This window comes from Propithecus coquereli, unplaced genomic scaffold (genome assembly GCF_000956105.1).
Source record: "Propithecus coquereli isolate 6110/MARCELLA unplaced genomic scaffold, Pcoq_1.0 Scaffold163, whole genome shotgun sequence".
Lineage (NCBI taxonomy): Eukaryota > Metazoa > Chordata > Mammalia > Primates > Indriidae > Propithecus > Propithecus coquereli.
In genome coordinates, this window is record NW_012140858.1 from 4,038,668 (window position 1) to 4,059,263 (window position 20,596).

At 56.5% G+C, this 20,596-nt stretch overlaps 2 protein-coding genes across 4 annotated transcripts in view; both read right to left on the reverse strand.

Moving 5' to 3' along the window:
• The window catches only part of AKNA (AT-hook transcription factor), a 46,515-nt gene extending 43,554 nt beyond the window's left edge, over positions 1–2,961 (reverse strand). The window contains exon 1 of one of the 2 annotated variants that reach the window (XM_012641196.1): positions 2,783–2,961. Coding sequence is in view for 1 of the 2 variants with exons in the window: in XM_012641199.1 (XP_012496653.1) it covers positions 2,783–2,804 (22 nt within the window). In the remaining variant the exon portion in view is untranslated. The remainder of the gene's footprint in view (positions 1–2,782) is intronic. The other variant, XM_012641199.1, reaches the window with a different exon arrangement.
• Positions 2,962–13,785: 10,824 nt separating this feature from the next.
• Positions 13,786–20,596, reverse strand: part of DFNB31 (deafness, autosomal recessive 31) — a 91,304-nt gene continuing 84,493 nt past the window's right edge. The window contains exons 8-12 of one of the 2 annotated variants that reach the window (XM_012641204.1): positions 19,522–19,593; positions 17,633–18,164; positions 15,532–15,713; positions 14,861–14,983; positions 13,786–14,594 (exon numbers count right to left, since the gene is read on the reverse strand). In XM_012641204.1, the coding sequence (XP_012496658.1) occupies positions 14,412–14,594; positions 14,861–14,983; positions 15,532–15,713; positions 17,633–18,164; positions 19,522–19,593 (1,092 nt within the window). In that variant the 3' untranslated portion in view covers positions 13,786–14,411. The remainder of the gene's footprint in view (positions 14,595–14,860; positions 14,984–15,531; positions 15,714–17,632; positions 18,165–19,521; positions 19,594–20,596) is intronic. The other variant, XM_012641203.1, reaches the window with a different exon arrangement.

Here is a 20,596-nt window from a genome sequence, read left to right on the forward strand (position 1 = left end):
GGCCTATATATGGACTTTTGACTACATGAGGGTTGGTGCCCCTAACCCCTGCCTTGTTCGAGGTCAACTGTATTTTAAATAGAAGATCGAACCCTTGCTTCCCATCCTCTGCAGAGCCTGGGCCACTCCTGGAAATCGCTGCCAGTGATCCAAAGCTTGAGTGTGCTTAAGAATCCTCTAAGCATGCAGATTCCCAGGTGACCTGCAGAGACCTGCCCCGTGGCCCAGGGATAGGACCCAGGAATCTGCATTCTAAACCAGGGCCTCAGGCAGGATCCACCCTTTGAAGCTCACTAGCTCCCACTTCCATGGCAGGTGTGGGAGGTGACATACTTTAGCCATTGTTTTTCTCTTTCTGAAGTCTCTGCCAAAGAAGGGGCCAGGGGAGGTGTGTGGTTTTCTGACTTTTTAAAGAGCTTTTTTCTAGCCCTGCCACGGAGCAGCCTGCCCAATCGCAGACGCCTCTGGGTGCACAAAGAGGAACATCCTGTCTTCTGGGATGACTCAGTCTTCGCAGAAATCTCACTTTAGGAGCACGTCAGAGGCAGCTGCGGTTACTGGCTGGAGTTTTGCACTTGCCCCTAAGGCACCTAAACCTGTGAGCCTTTCCTGAGCAAGCCTCTGTTTTCCACGAAAGTTCCATGCAAGCCATGGCCCTTGCTGCCATGGAGCCTGGGACTGGCTGGTCGGCTAGTCAGTCAACAAACACACCTTAGTGCCAACCACATGCCAACCTCAGGCTGGGACGATGCCGTGACAGAAAAGCAGACTGGGCGTCAGGTGACCAGGTTCAGGCCCTGGTGCTGCTGCTTTGTGTGGTGCATGGCTGGGCTTACATTTTGCTCACTGTAAAATGGAGAAAACACCACCTACTCTTGCTCCCGCAAAGGGGTATCGCCCTGCTAGGGTGGGCTGGGAGGCAGGGGACGGGGCTAAAAGAACTTTGAAGTTCCCAGTTGACTCAGCTCCTGAGGGCAACAGCCTCAGAACTGTTACCCTCCCTCCTGCTCCCTGAGGTCACACTTCAAAGTACCAAAGATATATACTGAGCCCCTAATGGGTACAAATTAACTTAAAAGAAAAGAAAACGGCCACCTGTGACTTCCTACTATATGCCAGGCACGACATAAGACACAAGGAATACCGAAAAGAGTAAAAGTTACCCGAACTTCAAACGGCAGACGGTGGTACAACACAGAAGGGATATTGAAGAAGGAAGCTTTAAGATGGGCTTGGGAAAACAAGAGGGCTTGGGCGAGAGGAAAGGCCGGGCATTCCAGGCAGAGGGAACAGCACCGGCAAAGGCACGGAGGCCTGAAAGTAGGAACTGAGCTTGCAGGAGAGACAAGGGCAGGGTCCCTGCGCCCAGGCAAAGGCGGGGTTGCTCAGGGCAACCTTGATCAGGGCAGCAAGACTGTCCAGCAAGGGCGTGGGGTCTGGTGAAGGCTCCGGCCGTGTGAGCTGACCCCAGGAGAGCCAGCTCCTTTAGGATTAAGTCTCCCCAAGGAGGGCCACTGGGCTCAGGGTTCCCATCAGCCCTGGAGAAACTGGCCCCGCAAGGAAGTACCAACTGCTCCTCCTTGTGTACATCTCCCCTCAGCCCCATGCCGCCCCTGCAGCCCCGGCTCTCTCCTGGGTCTAACAGACCCACCCCCGCAACCCCAAGGTGTCTTTCTTCGGTTCCTGGACGGGACAGACTCCTCTTCCCCATCCCACCCCCCAGAGCTCTCTGCCCACGCCCCCAGCCATTCCAAAACTGAGGATCCTTCCCTTTAGGGCTCAATCGCTCACAGCTGCCCACACTCCCACGTCCTCCTCTGCACAGCCAGACGGCCCCCACCACCGCCCTGTACCCCCTGAAGCCCCTTCTCCTCCAGCCGGGGCTGTCCAGGGCACTCCCCTGCTCCCACCCCGACTCTGACACCTCCCAGATGAGGAAACTGAGGCACAGAGAAGTGTAACCCGCGGACTCAGAGCTGGGGTGCTGCGATTCTGAAAGCAAGGCTGTCAGACTTGGGTGGGGGCGGGATGAAGGGGAAGGAAGACCCCCCCCATATCAAGTAGTTGAGCCTTCCAAAAGGCTGGGCTGTTGGGCTCAGCCCCCCACCCCTCCCTGCAGCTGGCAGGGCACAGACCTGCCATTCTCAAGCGGTTTCCACCAGCTGTGTAGAAATCAGTCCCACAAGGAAGCGCCAGCCACTCCCCCTCTGCACGTCCCCTCCCTGCCCCCAGCGTGCCCAAGCAGCAGAGGCTGAAGATAAAGAGGAAGGCGCCCCGTTGTTGTTGCCGCTCTGGTCCTCATCCCCAAGAGCTGAGCTGGGTCTGCTGGCCCTCGGGAAGTCCTTGGCGCCTCTCCTCGCCCTTACGGCTGGCAGAAGGGGCCACGTCTCCTGTGGGCACCCCGGCCGCCTCCTGGCCTGCTCCCTACTGCCAGCCTCATCGTCGCTGAGGCCCCTTAGCAACCAATGGTACTGACTCTCATGTGCAGATGAGGGCACCCAGGCACAGAGAGGCACCACGGCTTGTCCAAGTTCACAAGGGATCAGAATCAGAGGCGGGACTGGAATCCGGCATCCTCAGGCTTGAAGAAATCCCCTAAAATCCACCCCTGCCCTGGGGGCCGGGCTGCCCCGCGCCGAGAGAAGTGGTGCCGCCGCTGCAGCAGCTGCAACTTCCTGGCTGGGTTGGGCTGGTCCGGCTGCCGGGACTGGCCCAAAAGTCTGTGACTGGCCCGTCTGGGAGCAGGGTGGCCTCCCGGCCCTCCTCCGCCCCAATCCCTTACCTCTCTGGCACTCCACCACCATCCTGCCGGCCCAGGTTCAGGGGACCTGCCTGAGAGGTCTTTGTTCCAAACCTGGGGAGCCCCCTGCCTCCATCGCGCCCTGGCCCGCCTCCAGGCCCGCTCTGCCAGCCGAGCCGCTGCTCGCAGACAAGCATCGCTCCCCTCCTCTCCCCGCCCCTGCGGCGGCTGAGGCCACCTCGCCTGGGCAGGAAGCGCCCAGCCTGATTTCCTACAAGTGTTTGTCAGAAGGAGGGGGTTTGTCTGCGTGCAGAGCCAGAGCCGGAGCCGGAGGAGCTTAACCCCTTGCAGGCCCTTCGCAGGTCTGCGCTGCCCGGGAAGGGACTCGCAAAACGTCAGATGTCCTGGGCTTGGGACCATCTCCACCAAGGTCCCTGAGGTACGGAAAGGGAGACTGAAGCCCAGAGAAGGTCGGAGGCTTGGCCAAGGTCACAAAGCATGCCGAGCCTGGGAGGAGGCCTCCAGCTGCCTCAGACCTCTGGGAACTCCTTCCGTTCTAGGCCCTTTTCAACCAGGGCATGACCTTGGCGGAGGCTCCCTCCCTCAATAGGCCTCAGGGGCCATCTGCACAATGGGTGCGCAGACCGAGGCTGCTCGTGCCCTTCCAGCTCTGACTCTGCGTCCTGTCTGCCGACGTGCAACCTGACATCTCGGGGAGGCTGCGAGTACTCCTGCCAGCTCACCCACTGTCCTCACCCCGAGGGGGGCCTGCAGCCAGCGTGGGATTGTCCAGGCCGCATGGAGGTGTGAGCTGGCTGATGGGGTGAATTCCCCTGCTGTAAGTGCCCTCCCAGGGCTCACCAGCTGTCAGAGGACAGATTTATCCCGATGGCCAAGCTGCCTTTTCCCAAGCCCTGCTCCTCTCATTCCTTCATCCACAGGTACTCTCTGAGTTCCTGCCACGTGTCAGGTGGCAATGGGGTGGCAATCCTTATCCCAGGCTGCTTTTGGTAGGAGCAATGCCCAGGGCTGATCCCAGACCAACAGAACCAATCTCTGGGCATCAGGGATTTTACGTTTCCCAGGTGAGGCCCCTGGCAGAGTAACGGGTCAGGGAGGAGGGTTACGGGACAGAGAGGGAGGTCTCTGTGAGGAGGTGACATTCAAACAAGGGACCGGCAGGAAGAGGGGGCCAGAGCAAGCCACAGAAGGCTGGGGCAGAGTGTTCTGGAAGGGCAAGTGCAGAGGCCCAAGGTGGGCCAGCTGGGCTTTCCCTGAAAGCAGCCCGGCCTGAGTCCCCACAGCAGAGCCATGTGGGGGCGGAGGAGGGAGCCCAGGACCCGGTCCCGCACACACGGCTCCCAGCTCTGCCCCACCCGTGACCCAGAGGTTCAGAGTCCGGGAAACAAAGAAGAAAAGAGAAATTTCAGGCCTACGCACTGTGCGAAAAGCCCTCCAGGTGATTCTGATGAACCCCCATAGAGGAGAGAACAACGAACGTCGGAATCCAGGCACCAACAGGGACCTGAGTTCAAACCCCACCCCACTGCCTGCCTGCTCTGACCTTCAAGCTTCCCTTTCTAAGCCTCAGTTTCTTACCTGTCTGTGAAACAGGGATAAGAAGAGGTGCCACCCCCCAGGGCTGCTATCGGGATTCAACGAGGTAACGCCTGCCAGTGCAGCGCAGGGACCTGCAACGTGCCTGTCATTTATTGTGCTATTTTATTCCTAATTACTTAGGTACAAGTCTCTGGTCTCCTCCAAAGGCTGGATCTTAATACCTCTGTGTGCCTGGCACGCTGTGTGTGGCTGATGAATGTGTTTGCTGAATGAATGAATGAATGAATGGACTTTCCCAAGGTCAGCTTGCAAGTATTGTTCCAGGTGCCCTCACACCCCAGGAATCACCCCACGCCCCTGCCCGCTTCCCTGCCTTTACCCACAACTGGGTGTCGGGGCTCCACCCGCAGCCCCCAGGCCAAGGTGGAGCAGAGCCAGATCCTACTGAGGCCCCTCCCTGCCGGCTCTGGCGACCATGTGGGCCATTGTGCAAGGGGCGGGCTCCCCTGACACCCTGTCACTCACTCACCCTCCCTCCCTGGTCATTAGCCCAGGCAGCAGCAGCAGCGCTGCCATCAACGCCAGGTGGTTGCCACTGCCGGGCACGCCCCGTGGCCCCTGGATAACCCCAAGCCCACCTCAGGGGCAGCCACTTAACCCCAAGGAGACCAGCCTCCAGTGCACTCTGTTCCACCTCCTTGCCACCCCCAAGCCTGACAACCCTCCTCCCTGCCTTTGCTCGTGCGGTGCCTCCTCTTCGAACGCCATCCCCACCCACAGGCCATTCTCCCTCACTGAAGCAACATGCCCAAACTGAGCTCATAACGTCACCACCCTCCAAACCCAGCCCACCCTAGTTGGGTCCATCTTTCCCCCAGGCACACTGCCAGAACTCACTCTCATCCTGGACTCTTCCCTCTTCCTCATGCCCCATAACTGATCCATCATCAACTTCTGGTGACTTTATTTTCTAAACCTCACCAGAATCTGTCCCATTTCTGCATCTCCACGTGGCCTCCTGCGTCAGCCTTGCTTGGAAAGCTCTCGGGTCCCCTGATCCATTCCCCGCACTGCACCAATGGCATCTTCCAAAACAGAAGTTTCCAAACGTGGCCCCTCCAAGCTTAAAGCACTCGGATAGCTGCCAGTCGCTCTGAGGAAGACGATGCTACTCCAGCCTCTTCTCCAGCCACCGCCCCCCCTGCCCCCCCCGTGCCCTCACCCAGCGTGCTCCTCCCACACGGGCCACCTCGCTGTCCCTGGGACAGATGTGTCCTGCTCCCGCTTCTCTCCCAACCCCACCTCTTCTCCCTGTTACCTTCCAGGCAACCTGCAACTCTCAGCACCAGCGTGCCCTCCTCGGGGGCTCACCATTTGGAATTACACTTAGTGCGTGATTATTTGACTAATGTCTGTCTCTTAACTCAGCTGGGAGCCCTGTGAGGCACTCACTGTCATGTCCCAGTACCCAGCACGCAGGCCCTGATACCCCACTGAAATGCAGGGCATATGCTAGATGATCCACTAAACCCAAACCTCACCCAGCCCTCATGACAACCCAGTGAGACCAGCGTGCCATCCCCATTTTACAGCTGGGTAAACAGAGAACAGAGGCCCCTCAAGCCCAAGCAACTTGCCCAAGGCCACAAAGCTGATGAGCTCCAGCAGAGTTTCAATGGCACAAAGACTAGCCCCTGCTGAGCAAGCTTGGTGCTCATACCTCCGCAGCCCGCAGAGATAATGAGTACCTGCGTAGAGTGGAGCTTTTATCACCAGCTAATTGCAATGCACTAAGCCAATGTTCTAACTGTGTAACGAGGCCCCCGGTTCTACACAGAGCCTTTGGTTTTCCAAAGTGCTTTCTCATCCTTCATAGCACTGGATGCTTAAGAATGGCATCGGGAAGTGGGCAGGCCAGGAGTATTACTGCATTGCAGAGGGGAGGAAACTGAGGCCCAGAGAGAAGGGAAGAAGTTAGATCCTGGTCACCCAGAGAAGAAAGAGAAACAAAATGAAACAAGAAATTAGCCCCTGTTGCTAGGGCTTGAGCGCTTTCACCAGTTACAGGCCTGTGTGTGGCCGCATCTGCACAAAGCTGCCAGCCCTCCCATGGGGGCCCAGCAAGCCTTCACCCACTCGCTCCCTCCAGCCTCTGGGTCAGGATGTTCTAGCACCGCAGTGACAATTTCTCACCCACTTTCTCACGGCCCACCCACTCAACCAACCCTTCCCTCTCTCCCTCCCTCCACAATCATTTCTGAGCCCCACCTAAGTGCCAACGTATTAACAGACCGGAAGGTAGCTTTTTAACTGTTTTTCGTTTATGTCTACAGGTGCAGCCCAGGACTGGGATGGGCCACACTCGCAGACATGACAGGCCCCAGACAGTCAACCGCTCATACCATGTCCTGAGGCCCAGAGCTATAGTGGGGCCACCAGGCTTCTCAGCCACTCCGGTGGAAACCAAGAGCTGGCAACTTCAGGAGCCCTGGGGGCCGAAGGCTGTGTTATTCTACCTTCTGCCCCTCCTTGGGCTCCCTGCCTCTCCCTTCCCTGGAAAAGACATGAAAACCCACCAGTAAGGTCTCCCTCTCCTTCCTGCCCAGGCTGCTGAGTCTAGCCCTGCAGTTAAAATCCACAGGGAGTCCGAGACAGAGAGGAGGCAGGTCAGTACTTCGGGAGTGGACCAAGGGGAATGGATGGAAGCCTGGCTTGGGAAGTGGAGACCCAAGTTCCAGCCTGAGTGACCTGGGACAAGTGCCTTCCCTCCTCCGAGCTTTGCAACCTGGGGGCTTAATGAGATTATCTCTGAGGTTATCAGAGATTATCTTCTAACACTAAACCTCCTGGATCCTTTATTCCATTTGCCCACACAGGCAGAAATGCCACCCTGATGAGAGGCTTCAGGATGCAGGGGTTAAAGGCACATGGGCCTTGTGGGCAAGCAGAGAACTTCAGGGAGAACCCTTGGAAGCTCTGTGGCCTTAGGCAAGTCATTTAACCTCTCTGAACCCCAGATTCTGCATCTGTTAAATGCGGGAGTAACTGCATGAATAAATGGCTTTGCCTTATCGGTGGACCGCCCACACGGCCTGCTCCCTGCGGGACTGAGTTTAATTTTCCCTGACCCTGGAGCTTCCCCAATATCAACCACAGCCCTAGCTTTGAGTGCTAGAGACTCCCAAGTGGAGGGGAATGCTGCCTGCGGCCCTCTTCCCTGCGGCCCCCAGACCAGTTCCAGGGCTCACTGAGCCAGTTGGACACTGTGTCCCCACTCTGAGCAGTTAAGGAGGGGAGGAAACAGGCCTTCCCGGGCCAACTGAGGTATGAGGAGGGTGTGGCCCTATTTAGGAAAACACACACTCTCAAATTTGTGCTCTTTTCAAAGAGTCAAACAAAAAAACAATGTACATATGCTAGGAAGGATGTATTGCTAATGGCAAAGCTTTATTGAGCATCTGTTAGGCGTAAAATATAAAAGACTCTTCATGGATTAGGATCTCATTATTTAATCCTCATACCAATCTAAGGAGGGAGAAATGATTACAACCATTTTACAGGAGAGGAAGGTGGGTTTGAACCAAGCTGTCTGAATCCAGAGAGTACAATTTTAATCACTTTGCAACTGAAACCCGCAGTAGGTGAAAAGGTTGGAAACCCCCTCAGTGTTCAATAAGGGATCATTGAAATAAATTATAATATTTCCACTCAAAGCAACATTACGCAGCTATTAACAGTCATGCTATAGACGAATATGAAATGATGAAAAAAAATTGTGATGTGTTATGTGAATAAGCCAGTGACAAAATAATATATATCTAGTTTGAGTCCACTAAAGAATAAAACAGTAAAATATGGAGAAAGAGAAAGAGAGAAAAGGACGTGCTCCAAAATGTTCACAGTAATTATCACTAGGTAGTAAGACTGCAGGCAAGTTTACTATTTTTCCTGTTGAAAATAACAACAGCTTTAAAAATAAGAATAAAATGAACATTTGCTACCCTTAAAACCAAACCAACAGATGCCACCTCACATCTGTGCAGTGCTTCCTGCTGACAAGGGACCTTGGGCACCTCCCACCCCAGTTTCCCACCTGTGACAGTTGGGAAGCGAGGTTGAGCTCTTTGAGGCTCTCTGCAGCTCTGACATTCTGCAATCCCCACACCTTCTCCTTTTTCTCTCTCTCTTTTTTTTTTAACTCTGATACCACGTGCTGTTTTCTGCACATACAGTCGTGATGGAACACGTGGGGACATGTGAAAATGACAAAAAGGAAAGGAAGCAATCAGCCCCCAGCCTCAGCCACTCTTAGCACTCTGGGGCATGGCATGTGCTGCCTGATGGGCTCCTCAGAAATAATCAGGCATTTAACAGGTGAAGAAAGGCTCAGAGAGGTTACAAGACTTGCCCAACGTCACATAGCATCTTAGGGCAAAGTCGGGTCTGCATCCACAAATATGGTATTATCCTCTAGATGAACCCCTTACTTGGAGGGGCTGAGTGCAGCCTCCTGGACCCCCTCCCCCACAGTCCTTGGTCCTTGGCGGTGGTCCCAGGGCCCCGAGGAGACTGACAGCGGGGCATCCCACTCTGGCCTTGATCCCCGCCCGGCCCCTCCCCCAGCATAGGCTCAGCAGGGAGAACGCTGGCAAGGACCTAGGGACCGGTGTGGGATCAGCCCTGGAAGCAGTGGGTCTCGCCTGGCAATGGAGCTGGAGCTCAGCTGGCACTTGGCAGGGAAGCCCAGAGCCGAGATGGGACTGTAGGCTGGGATGCAAGAGGGACAAAGGGGTGAAAAACGCGAGGCTTTGGGGACAGGAAGGCCTGGTCCGACTCTGACAGATCCTCGTCTACAGACAGGAGAGCGCTTCCCTCGGGGGTCTGTGTGTAGAAGAACGACGGATAACGTGTTCACACACGGGATGGGCTTGGAAAACCGGGGGCTGCTGTCAGCCTCCTCCCAGCTCCCCAGCCAGCGGCAGCGCCTCCCCTCAGCCACCCACCGCCACACACCCTCCAAGCCCTCAGCACAACGAAGAAATCTCGGGGCACCATTCTGGTTAGGAATCTCCCCTGCTTACCGACCACCGACGGCTCCCGTCGCCTTCGGGGTAAAGGCCGGACATTCTGGCCTGGAATTCAGGCTCACACTGACCTTTCCTAAGTCAGACGGCTGCCGTACAGCGCGACCCCCATCATCGACCGCGAGCCTCGTCTCGTAAAGGTTTCCCTCCCAATCCCACACTTGCGAGCTGTGCAGGGGAGCAGGCCTTCTGGCTTGGCTCCCTTGGATTCCCCGCGCCACCAGGAAGCCCCCAACTCCCAGCTGCCGGGCAGAAGCAAGGCTGTCATTCCATCCCCCGACACCCCTCACATGCAGTGCTCTTAAAAAAAGAAAAAGAAGAAGACAAGAAAAGGCCCTGAATCATGGTGGTTACCAATTTCCGTGGTGTAAACACCCTTACTTTGGCCAATTTCAAGCTACCAGAGTGCCATCCCTGGATGCAGCACTGGGAAGAGATGGGCACGCGCAGCTCTCATGAGCTGACACCAACACACCCCTGCACATACCAAAGTAAGGACCGGCTACCCCCAGGGAAGAGCTGTGTGACTTTAGTCAAGTGACTTAACCTCTCTGAACCATAGGCTTCTCATCCTTATAACGGGGACAACAATAACACCCACCTCAACAACATCATGTACCTAACCGATACAGTCTAGATGATGGACAACAATGTACCGAGTACCTACTATGGGCAGGGCTCTGTACTGGACGCTGGGGAGTGACAGTGGTGACCAAATGGATAGGAGCTACTGCCCTCCCAGACCTCGCTCCTTGCAGTAAAAACCTTGGCACTGTGGCTAGAATATAGCACTCAATAAGCATCAGCTGTTATTATCAATGGTATTGTTGTTGTCATTCCCTCCTTTCTTTGGGCCTCAGTTTCCCCATTTTCAAACTTACAACGTGGACTGAGCAAAAGCTTTCTATGATGCCACCTCACTTGAGACTTAAAATGGAGCTAAAGTGGGCATTACCACCCTCATTTTATAGAGGGGGAAACTGAGGCTCTTAGAACTGAAGCTGGGCTGGGGATTTGAACCCAGGTCTTCTCACTCCTGGTCTCCAAATCGTTCCCACCTTCCACGACCGAGGAGACATAAAAAAGGACCTGGCATTCAACTGGTGATGTGAATGTTTAAAAATACTCTTCCCTTCTCCCCCTCATGGGGGTAAACTGCAATGCTGTGCATCAGTTTTCAAAATCCCCTCTTGGCATGACGGCCCTGCAGTGCTGGGGCTGTTCCCAGTCTCTCTGGAAACCCCAACCCCGGCGCCTCTGGCGGAGTCTGCAGGACGGTGGGAGCTGATGAAATCCCCTTGCAAGAAACAGCCCCAATCACGTTTCAAATGCAAACCGGCTGGACTTTGGGAGGCCGAGGCCTCATGTGGGCACCTTCTTCCTCCTGCAGAAGAACTGAGACTGTCCCTGGGGATAAACCCAAATATAGAGTCCCCAAAACACCATAAGTTCCATCTCCCTGTTGGTAAGTAAACCAGACTTAGGCCCCTTCAGACAGATGGGCAGTCATTCTGTTTTCTTAACAAAACAAAACAGCCAAAAGAAACAAAACCCATCAACTACAGAGAAAGTGCCTGCAAAGTGCTTTTGGGAAGTCCCTGTATGTATCTAACTTCAGTCTGTCATGCTTTGGTTTCAGCCCATTTCTTCTTCTTCTGTTCTAGAGGACAGAAACAATGTCTCTTTTCACTGCAGCCTGTCTCGGCTTCTCTCCTCAGCTCCAAAACAGTCTAGGTTTGTTATCAGCAACTTTACTTTCCAACTTTCTCACTCAGAAGCAGGTTTTTAAACACAGGTAATGATCCGCTCCAACCTGTCATTTCTTTCAACAAAAGCCCAGGAAAGGAGCACTGGAAGAATGTAGCCCAAAGTCACACAGCAAGCAGGCTCTGGCTCTGGCTGCGCCAGCCCCATCACATAGGGGAAAGACCAGCTCTGCGCCTCCCTGCTGTGCGGCATTGGTCAAGCCGCGCCCCCTCTCTGGGCCTCTGTCGCCTCAAGTGCACCAAGAGGAGACTGGCCTTATTTCTGCAGCCCGCTACAGTTCCTACCCCTGTCGAGGCTGCCCACCCCACACCGGCCCTCGCTCTATCTCCCTCCCCTGCCAAAAAGAGGAAAAGAAACTTGCGTGAGGCGTCCGGGCAGGGCGCGCGGCTCCGAGCCGCCGGGCTGCGTGGGTTGTTGCCGGGAGAGCGAACCTCACGCAAATCCCAGCACAGAAAAGCCCCACCTCTCCAGTAACCACAGCAACCCCGGCCACGCCTCCGGCCCAAACACAGCCCGAGGCCCCGCCAAGGACCACTCCCGGCTCCCTCGGGACCCTCCCGTCCCGGCCTCCAGCCGCAGCCGGAGAGAAAGCCAACGCCCCCATTGTGCGGAGGTGGAGACTGAGGCCGGACGGTGGGGACCCCGGAACCCCGCAGCCGGCGGGGCTTGGACTCGGGTCCCGATCGCCCGTCCGGGGCCCCCTCCCAACGCCGCGCGGCGACCCGTCTCCTTCCCGTGCCCGCGGGGTTTCCACGTGGGAGAGACGGAAAGCAGCGCCGTCCCTGTGGAGCGGAGCCCACCCGCGCCGGCCACTCTCCCTCCCCATTCTTCCGACGGAGAAACTGAGACCCGGCGAGGGGCCGGGACCCGCCCCGGACCCCCTCCCCGCGCCTCACCTGACGGCCGCCGCCGCGCGCCCGCGGTTTCCTGGATTGAGCGGCAAACAAAGGCCTCCAATCCGGGCGCGGGGCGGTGCGGCGGCCGCTTCGCCTTCCCCCGGGGCCCGCCCGCGGCGGCGGGGGGCGGCCCCCGGGGGCGGGGCCTCGGGAGCTCCACCAATCGCGGAGAGGCGGCCGCCCGCGGCCCGCCCCCAGGGACTCCGGCACCGGGGAGCCGGCTCTGGGCTGCAGGACGGAAAATCCCAAATCTGGCAGGCTGCGCGTCGCTCCTGGAATCAGCCCGACCGCAGACGGGGAGATTGAGGAACGGAGGGTGAGACATTTGTGCAACAGTGCCACAGAGCCACAGTGAGGAAGAAATCAAACTTTCATGGCTGAAACGGACTGTTTAATAACAGTAATAATAATGAACTCGTCTCGAGCACTGATTAGGTGTCACCGCTGTAAGTTCTCACGATGCTGTCCTCTCCTACCAGGTAGGTAGGTGTTATCATTACACACACCTCCCCCGCCCCCAAGTATATTCCCGTCCAAACCCCCATTAGACAAGCATGGAAACCCCGAGCCCCAAGACCAACAAGAACTTGCACTGGGTCCCACTGTGAGTACAGGACAGGTATAACCATTGTCCACCAACAGCACACCTTGAAGGATGGCGGCGTACGGTGTCACACTGACCTGGGCTCTTGCCCCTGTTCTGCCACTTGCTGCTGAACCTCAGGCAAGCAGGATTCATACCCCTATTTCATGGGGCTGCTGAGGGGAGCAAATAAATAAACAGCACCAGGCCCATAAGAAACCCATCAATTAATTGCCTGCACCTCCACTAACGCTAGTATACAGGGGGGTCAATGGCCCCAGGGCAAGAAGTGACTTGCCCAGGGTCCCTCATCCAGCTGCATCTCCTTCTTCCTGGTAGAAAGCTCTTCCGCAGCTACTCCCTAGACACAGGTCTCGTAGTAATCATAGCAGCAGCTTCTACTCACTAATGGCCTAGGGCAGGGACAGACATTTCAGCTAATCCTTCTGGGCTCTGGCCCTGAAGTATCAGGGCGGGAAGGCCCAAGACGCATTTTCGCACTGCCATAGAAGTGAACTGTGTCCCTGGGATTGGCAGTCTTGACTGAGAGCCTCCTGAACAGAAGCGGAAGTGATTGGGAATTTAGTGCCTCTCCCCACAGACGACAGCTGGGCACGAAAGCCCAGCCCCCCAGCCTTTCGTGGAGACAACTCTAGGCCCAGCTACACCCCAGGGTCTCCCGTCGGACCAGGCTGAAGCTGCCCTCTGTGGACTCTGCCTGAAATCCCACCCTCCCTTGGCTTCCTCCCCTCCCCTGCCCTGCTGCCCCACTCCCTCACTGGTCTCCCCTGGGAGCACTTCCTTAATGAATCACTTGCAAACAGACCCTTATCTGGGCGTCAGCTTCTGCAAACTAACCTTAGGAGACATTTGGGTTTTAAAACATTCACGCACATTGTACGTTCTGCCCCGTAACATACCTGTGTGTTTTAATCTGAAAATATTATCTGTAAATACTTAAGTTTTGCCTTCAAACCTTCAAAGAAAGTGCATCAAGAGTTCGGTGTGGCTCAAGCGCCCCTGTACACCCCACTGTGTATCCCAAATTGAGCCGTGGGTTGGGGCACAGTGGTGGTGTGAATACTCTGGGTGCCCCCATCTGTCCACACCAAAACCCCAGCCACACAGGCAGACCACGCAGCACACTGGTCCCTGACCTTGTTCAGATTTCTTTATTGAAAAATTAAAGTCATAAGCTCTGTATATAAATACAATGACGTTGCTGGTCACCTGCAAGGCCTCTGGGATAGGCTGGGGGTACAGTGGGAAGCTGGGGCCTTGGGGTCCCCAGGGGTTTGGGGAGGGAAATAAATAATAAATACCATGGGGGGATGAGGAGGCAGAAGGGGGGGTGATAACGGGGAGGTGCTCGATGCTTATTTGTGGCACTAAAGGTCCCGTAAGATGCACCCTGGTAGGGGGCCGTGTCCACGAATTCTCATGCGACCTCGCTCTGGACACATGTGGGTCCTAGCTGGCTGGGGGGCAGCAGCGCCCCGCCATCCAACCAGGAGAGACAGGCGCTTGCCCTTCCTTCCCTTCCGGCAGCCCACCTGTATTGAGCGCCTGCTGTGAACCCGGCGCAGCGCCAGATCCTGACCTGACCTTGTTTGCCTCGCCGGCTCTTTTCCTCTCCTGGTTCTGGTCCCCGGGGCCGGGATGGAGGGGGATGTCTTCCTGGCCAGGTGGCCCTGACCCCTCAAGGAGCTTCAGCAAGCCAGGAGAGGGGAGGGCCCGGGACCAGGGGCTCAACAGTGGTGAGAGTCCCTCGGCCTCCACCCCTAGAGCATCACATTGAACTCAGTGACCAGGAAGTCGATGTAGTCACGGTCCTTGGTCTTGAAGGCCTCGGCGATGATGCGGGCAGCCTCCCGATGCTCCTTGCCCCGAAGCGTCAGCCCGTTCACTTCCAGGATCACGTGGCCCACCTTGAGCTGCCCACAGTTGTGGGCTGAGCCGCCTCGCTGCAGGGGGAGATGCGGTACAGGGCTCACATGGGATGCCTGGAGGTTAGGCAGGCCTGGCTCTGACCACCCACTGGGTCAGGCCCGACTGCCACCCAGGCAGCCACAGGCGAAGTGTCCACCGCCCTGATTAGGAAAACCGAGGCTCAGCAGAGCAAAGGAGACATGACTGGGTCTGCCCTTGGATGCTGTGTCGTCTCTCGGAGTGGCAAAGCCCTGGAGATGCTGAGAAAGGGTCCTTTGGGGGTAGGGCCTGGGGAACGTACCTGAATAGTGACAATCCTAGGCAGGGGCTGGCGGGTGTTGGCGCCACCCTCGATGGCGATGCCCAGGGTGGCTGCACTTTTCTTCACACGGATCAGAGTGGACGTGGGCTCTAGGAGTCCAGGCTGTGGGTATGACGAAGGACACTGTTGAGGCCTTTGCATTGGACAGGCCTGGCTGGGGGCTGGGCTGGGCCCTGACACACTCCGGGCAGCAGGGCTCAGACTGCAGCCCGGTGTAGGCTGCTCGAGCGTGCCAGGCACTAAGCCAAGCACTTGGAGTGCTTTAATCCCTGCCAAAACGCCCTGAGGCTCGGGAGGTTACAGGGCCTGCTCAAGGCTGCCTGGAGGTGGCATCAGGACTCAAATCCAGGCCTGACTCCAAGGACTGTCTCAGCCACCAATCCCTGTTAGAACTGAGGGGGCTTCAAGATTCTCAAGGCCAGCCTTCGGCCTCAGCCACCCAGCATCAGTGTGGAAGCAGCACTTAAATGGGACCTCCAGATTTTTAATACAGTGTTCCTTCTGCACACCTGAATCCCCGAGTGACGGGAAGCTCACTACCTTGCCTGGTGCTCACTTTCCAAGCTCAACCCTTGTCCCTGTGACCTCCCATTCTCCATCTGGGATCTACCTTCCTCTCAGCCCTCTGCACTGCCCACCCCCTTGCTCACCGGCTTGTTGGCCCCCTCTGTGGGCCTCTCGTTCCGAGGCAGCTCCCTGCTACTCCTGCTCTTGGTGGACGCTGTCTGTCTGCCTCGGCCTGGGGCACTGGCCTCTGCTTCACCAGCATCCACACCGCTGTCCTCGCTTAGAGTCTGCCCGCTGTCCGAGAGCTGGGAGAGGGTGGAGGCTGCTGGGAAGAGGAACAGGAGGAGAGAAGCAGTTTATACACCTGGGGTCAGGGAGGGCTTCCTGGAGGCGGTGATGAAACTGGAGGCTGGAAGACTGGGGGAGTTCCCCAGGCAAAGATGGGGGGAGAAATGAACGGATCTCGGGGCTGACGACTCCCTGCCACCCTGTCCACCCACTGAAGACCTACCCTTCCAAATGGACCCAGCCCAAAGGCTGTGACTTCCGGGACACCTGCCTTGACTTCCCAGTTCTCAGCCACTAGCATGATGATTTAAACAGAGGTCAGGAGACAAACCCAGCCCACAGATATGGGGTTTTTGTTTTGTGTTTTAAAAAACTCACACTATGCTATCTATTTCTAATGACGAACCAACACATTCAGATTAGAAAATTTCATATAAAAATTAAATTTATAGCTTCTCAGGAAAAAAACAAATTCTGCCACACCTGGCCTGTATCCCTGCACGACCCCAACTGGCCTGAGCTTACAGTGGGCACATGCCCTCCAGCTCACCAGTCAACCCAAGCTGCTTCACTGTGTGCATAACGACCCGGCTCCTGAATCTGAGACCCTAGATTAACACGCACTCTGGAGTCCAGCACATCAGGTCTGAATCTGCGCTGACCAGCTGTGCAAGCCCGGCAAGTAACACAGCCTCTCTGAGCCTCCTATGCTCTCGTTCTAACACAGGAACCACAGTGCCTACCCAGTGCGGCTCTATAAGGACTCAGAGATACAATGTACGGAGTGAAGCAGTAAAGAAAATAGGCTCACGCCAGACTACCTCGTTCTTTCTGTGCCTTAGTTTCTTCATCTATAAAATGGGGATAATAATAGTACCAGCTTCATAGGGCTGCTGGGAGGATTAAATGAGTTAATAATACAGGTGAGGCCCCTAGAACAGTGTCTGGCACATAGAAAGTGACTATTAGCAAGGCTGTTAGCTCATACTGTCACGTGTGTGTCCAGCTCAGTGCATGTCTAGTGGCAGCAGTGAGCCGTCTATGGTAGCCCCGGCTTCTCCCAGCACATGCTGCCTGCCCTCCTCTCACTAAGCGGCTGGCCACCACGGCCCTGCATTCTGCATTCTGCATCCTCGTCTGTGCTCTGCCCAGCACACGGCAGGCTCTCAGGTAACGTCCCCTGACCTGGCCTGCCCTCTTCCCCAGCCACAGCCGGCCCTACATGTCACTGTAGCCACAAGATGGCAGCAGAATCCAGCTAAATGTACCCAAACTCACTAACAGGAGGGCAGTGATCCAGAGCTTTCTGGGAGAAGAAAGCAGACTCTATCTTTCCCGCTGCCTCCTCAGCGGACATCGGGAGCTAGAGCCTTGGCTTGCCTCCCAGGTGTCTGGAAGATTCTTCCTGCACTCTGACCCTGCAGCCCCACATGAGGAGACCTGCCAGGGGTCCAGAGACTTCAATTTCAATACCCGGCTTTCCCCCAACACCTACTCTGTGCCAGGTCCTGGAGGACAAGGGCAACAACAGAAGCCACCACTGCCCGCAGCGAGCGCTGTCTTCCTGGAGAGACTATTACGTGCCTGTGGGGTGGCCAGGGCCGGGGGAGCTGGAGGAGGCCTGGCAGAGCCAGCCAGCACTGTTATCTCCACTTTATGATGGGAGAGCAAGGCGTAGACGGCCAGGCGGCTTGTCCACAGTCCCACGGCTAGTCACTAGCAGAGCTGGGATTCAAACTGGAGTCTGCAGCTCCAAAGCCACCTTAATACCGGACTCAGGGTGCTGTTTCCCTGGCCACCCCAACCCTGAGCCAGGGAATGGCTGGGCTAGCAGGCCCCTCGGCCAGCACCAGTCCCACCCTTCACTGTGTTGGCCCAGAGAGGACAGGGACCCCCAAGGATCACAGAGCCGGGCATCCCGCGCCCGGCCCCCAGCCCGGCGTCTGCGGCACTCACTGCGTGTCTGGGGCAGCGCCCTCACTTCGTTCACGTCCGGCTCGCTGTCGGGGCGGTGCACCTCCACCATGACGAAGTGCTGGTTTGTGCCTGTCTGGTCTGCATGGCCGGAGGGTGAGGGGGGTGGAAGGCAGCCCCCAGCCACGGTGGCCTCTGCAGAGGGGCTTTTCAGGTGTGGGGGTGACTGCACCCGGGGGAAGGGGCCGATGGGGTGCTGGTTGACCAGGGCCAGATGGGTGTCCAGCGGCCTCCTGGTGCCAGGGTTGGCAGGGGAGACGGAGGCATAGATGGGGGAGGGGGGCGAGTCCTGTGCAGAGCAGGTCCCCGGGGAGGGCCCCGCCGGTGGGCTGCGATTCTGCGGAGCTGAGAAGACGATGCCTGAGTGGGAGGACGCGGAGGAGGGCGGCTGGAGGTCCTCTCTCCCTGGCTTCCTCTGCTGGCCGAGTGGGTGGTCGTGGCCTTGGGCCAGAGGTGGTGCGGGAGGTGGTGGCTTGAAGCTAGACAGCCCCTCGGAGGTGGACTTGACATCGTCCTGCCAGAAGACCCAAAAGGAGTAGAAGGAGTCAGAGCCCATCGCCCTGGAAGAGCAGAGGCTGGAGCAGCCCTGGCTGGAATTCTGTCCCCGCTCTGTCGGCTCTCGGCCACGCTGCTCTGAATAATGTAGCACCTGAGTGGAAAACTTCTCCCCAGCATCTCGGCAACTGATAAGCGTCGGGATCTTAGAGGGTGTCTCTGGGGACGGCATCATTACCTTTGGGAACTGAAGTTCTTGGCATCAGCCAGGGCATGTCACAGGGAGCAGGACTTAATTAGAGACGGGATGAAGAAGATGGAAACACAAAAAAACCATTTCTTTTTTTTTTTTTTTTTTTGAGACAGGGTCTCACTGTGTTGCCCGGGCTAGAGTGCAGTGGCGTCATCCTAGCTCACAGCAACCTCAAACTCCTGGGCTCAAGCGATCCTCCTGCCTCAGCCTCCCAAGTAGCTGGGACTACAGCCATGCGCCACCATGCCCGGCTAATTTTTTCTATGTATTTTTAGTTGTCCGATTAATTTCTTTCCATTTTTAGTAGAGACGGGGTCTCGCTCTTGCTCAGGCTGGTCTCGAACTCCTGAGCTCAAACAATCCACCCGCCTTGGCCTCCCAGAGTGCTAGGATTACAGGCGTGAGCCACCGCACACGGCCAAAAAAGCCATTTCTTATTAGGGGATTATCTTGGCTCCTAGAGGCAGGAGGTGTGATAGGGTTGGAAGGAGAGAGAAGGGACAGGAGGAAGATGGGCACATGGGCTGGGGTGCTATGTGGCCCTGAGCAAAGCACAGCGCCTCTCTGAGCGTGCCCCTGGGCAATGGGGAAAGGCACACGTACCTGGCAGAGTTGGTGCGGAGCCACGAGGAGCCGTGTGCGTACCGCAGCAGGTGCGTGGTGAACAGCAGCTATGGAGACTGTGGTTGCTATTCCTCTCTGCCTAGGCCAACATCTGACACTTGCATAGCTCTGGCAGCCTTACAGCACGGCCCTGCATGCTTTCATTCATTAATTAACATACTCCTTGCCATAAACTTACGGAGCAGGCACATTATTATCATCCCCATTCTACATATGGGAAAACTGAGGCACAGAGAGGCTAAGAAACTTGCCCAAAGTCACACAGTGGCCAGTTAGCCAGACAGCCCCACCTAAAATCACCAGGAGCGACCCACCCTGGCCCTTGCTAGGGATGGCAGAGCAGTGCGCTTGTGTACGGATCTGTAGCGGGTCTGAGAGCTCACAGTGGAGGCCTCTGTCCCCTTCCCCACCCTGTGGCTGCCACAGAGAAGAGCGAGCCCCTAGGGCCCGAGCAGACCAGGAAGGACAGGACACAACCACAGGGCACCCAGGGCCTTACCACAGACACGTCTGGGAGGGCGTTGACGCTGCCCTGGACGGCCTCACCAGTTTCCTCCAGGTCCAGAGTGTTCTAGAAATGGACAAGAAAGCAAGATGAGTAAAGGGAAGCTGACAGGGGAACACCGGTTTGTTTTCTAGGACATCAAGATCTAGGAGGTCTTACGACATCCTCACATGGTTCATGTGACACCCGACATATCCAACTTCAGCAAAATTCACTTTATCCATTCAAATTAAGGACAATTTGTCTGCTGGTGACTTTGAAGTTAATTTTTCTTGGGACTTTCCCATCGCTTTTGGGCCACCCCTCCTGGTGATGCTGGGGTGTCTCTGGCCTTGACTGGAAATTCCTGGGCTCGGCCATGAGTGCTGTGGTCAACACGCCCAGCAGCTCCAAACCCCAAGGCCGCTGTCCCCACAGTTGGCTGATGAGTCCCAGAAAGGTGTCAAAATGGCAGAGCTGCAAGTGAGAAGTGGCTGGGGAGAGAGAGTGTCTCTCTTTTTTGATTTTAATCCCAAGGTGGTGGTTTAAGGTGTAAATGGGCCTTATTTTGCAAAAATGTCCTTTTTTTCCTGCCTTCCCCAAGTCACAGGAAGAAGGCTGACGCTGCCTCAAGTGGCACTGAGCCGCCCAAAGGCCGTTTCTCCGGGTGGCCAGGGCTCGTCTGTGAGCCGGGCTCTCTGGAGGGCTCAGAGGAGCCATTTCTTTCCACCCCACAGAGCCAGGACGGCAGTGAGCCTCCGCCACGTGACGGTTAATTTTATGTGTCAACTTGACTGGGCTCAGGGCTGCCCAGACAGCTGGTAAAACATTATTTCTGGCTATGTCTGCAAGGGTGTTTCTGGAAGAGAGTAACATTTGAATTGGTAAACTGAGTAAAGAACATGGCCCTCCCCAGTGTGGGGTGGGCAGAATCCAACCAGTTAAAGGCTTGAACAGAACAAGAAGGCAGAGGAAGGGTGAACTCGCTCTCCCCTCTGGAGCTGGGACACCCATCTTCTGCCCTCAGACATCGGTGCTCCTGGTTCTCAGGCCTTCGGACTTGGACTGGAACTAAATGACCGGCTTCCCT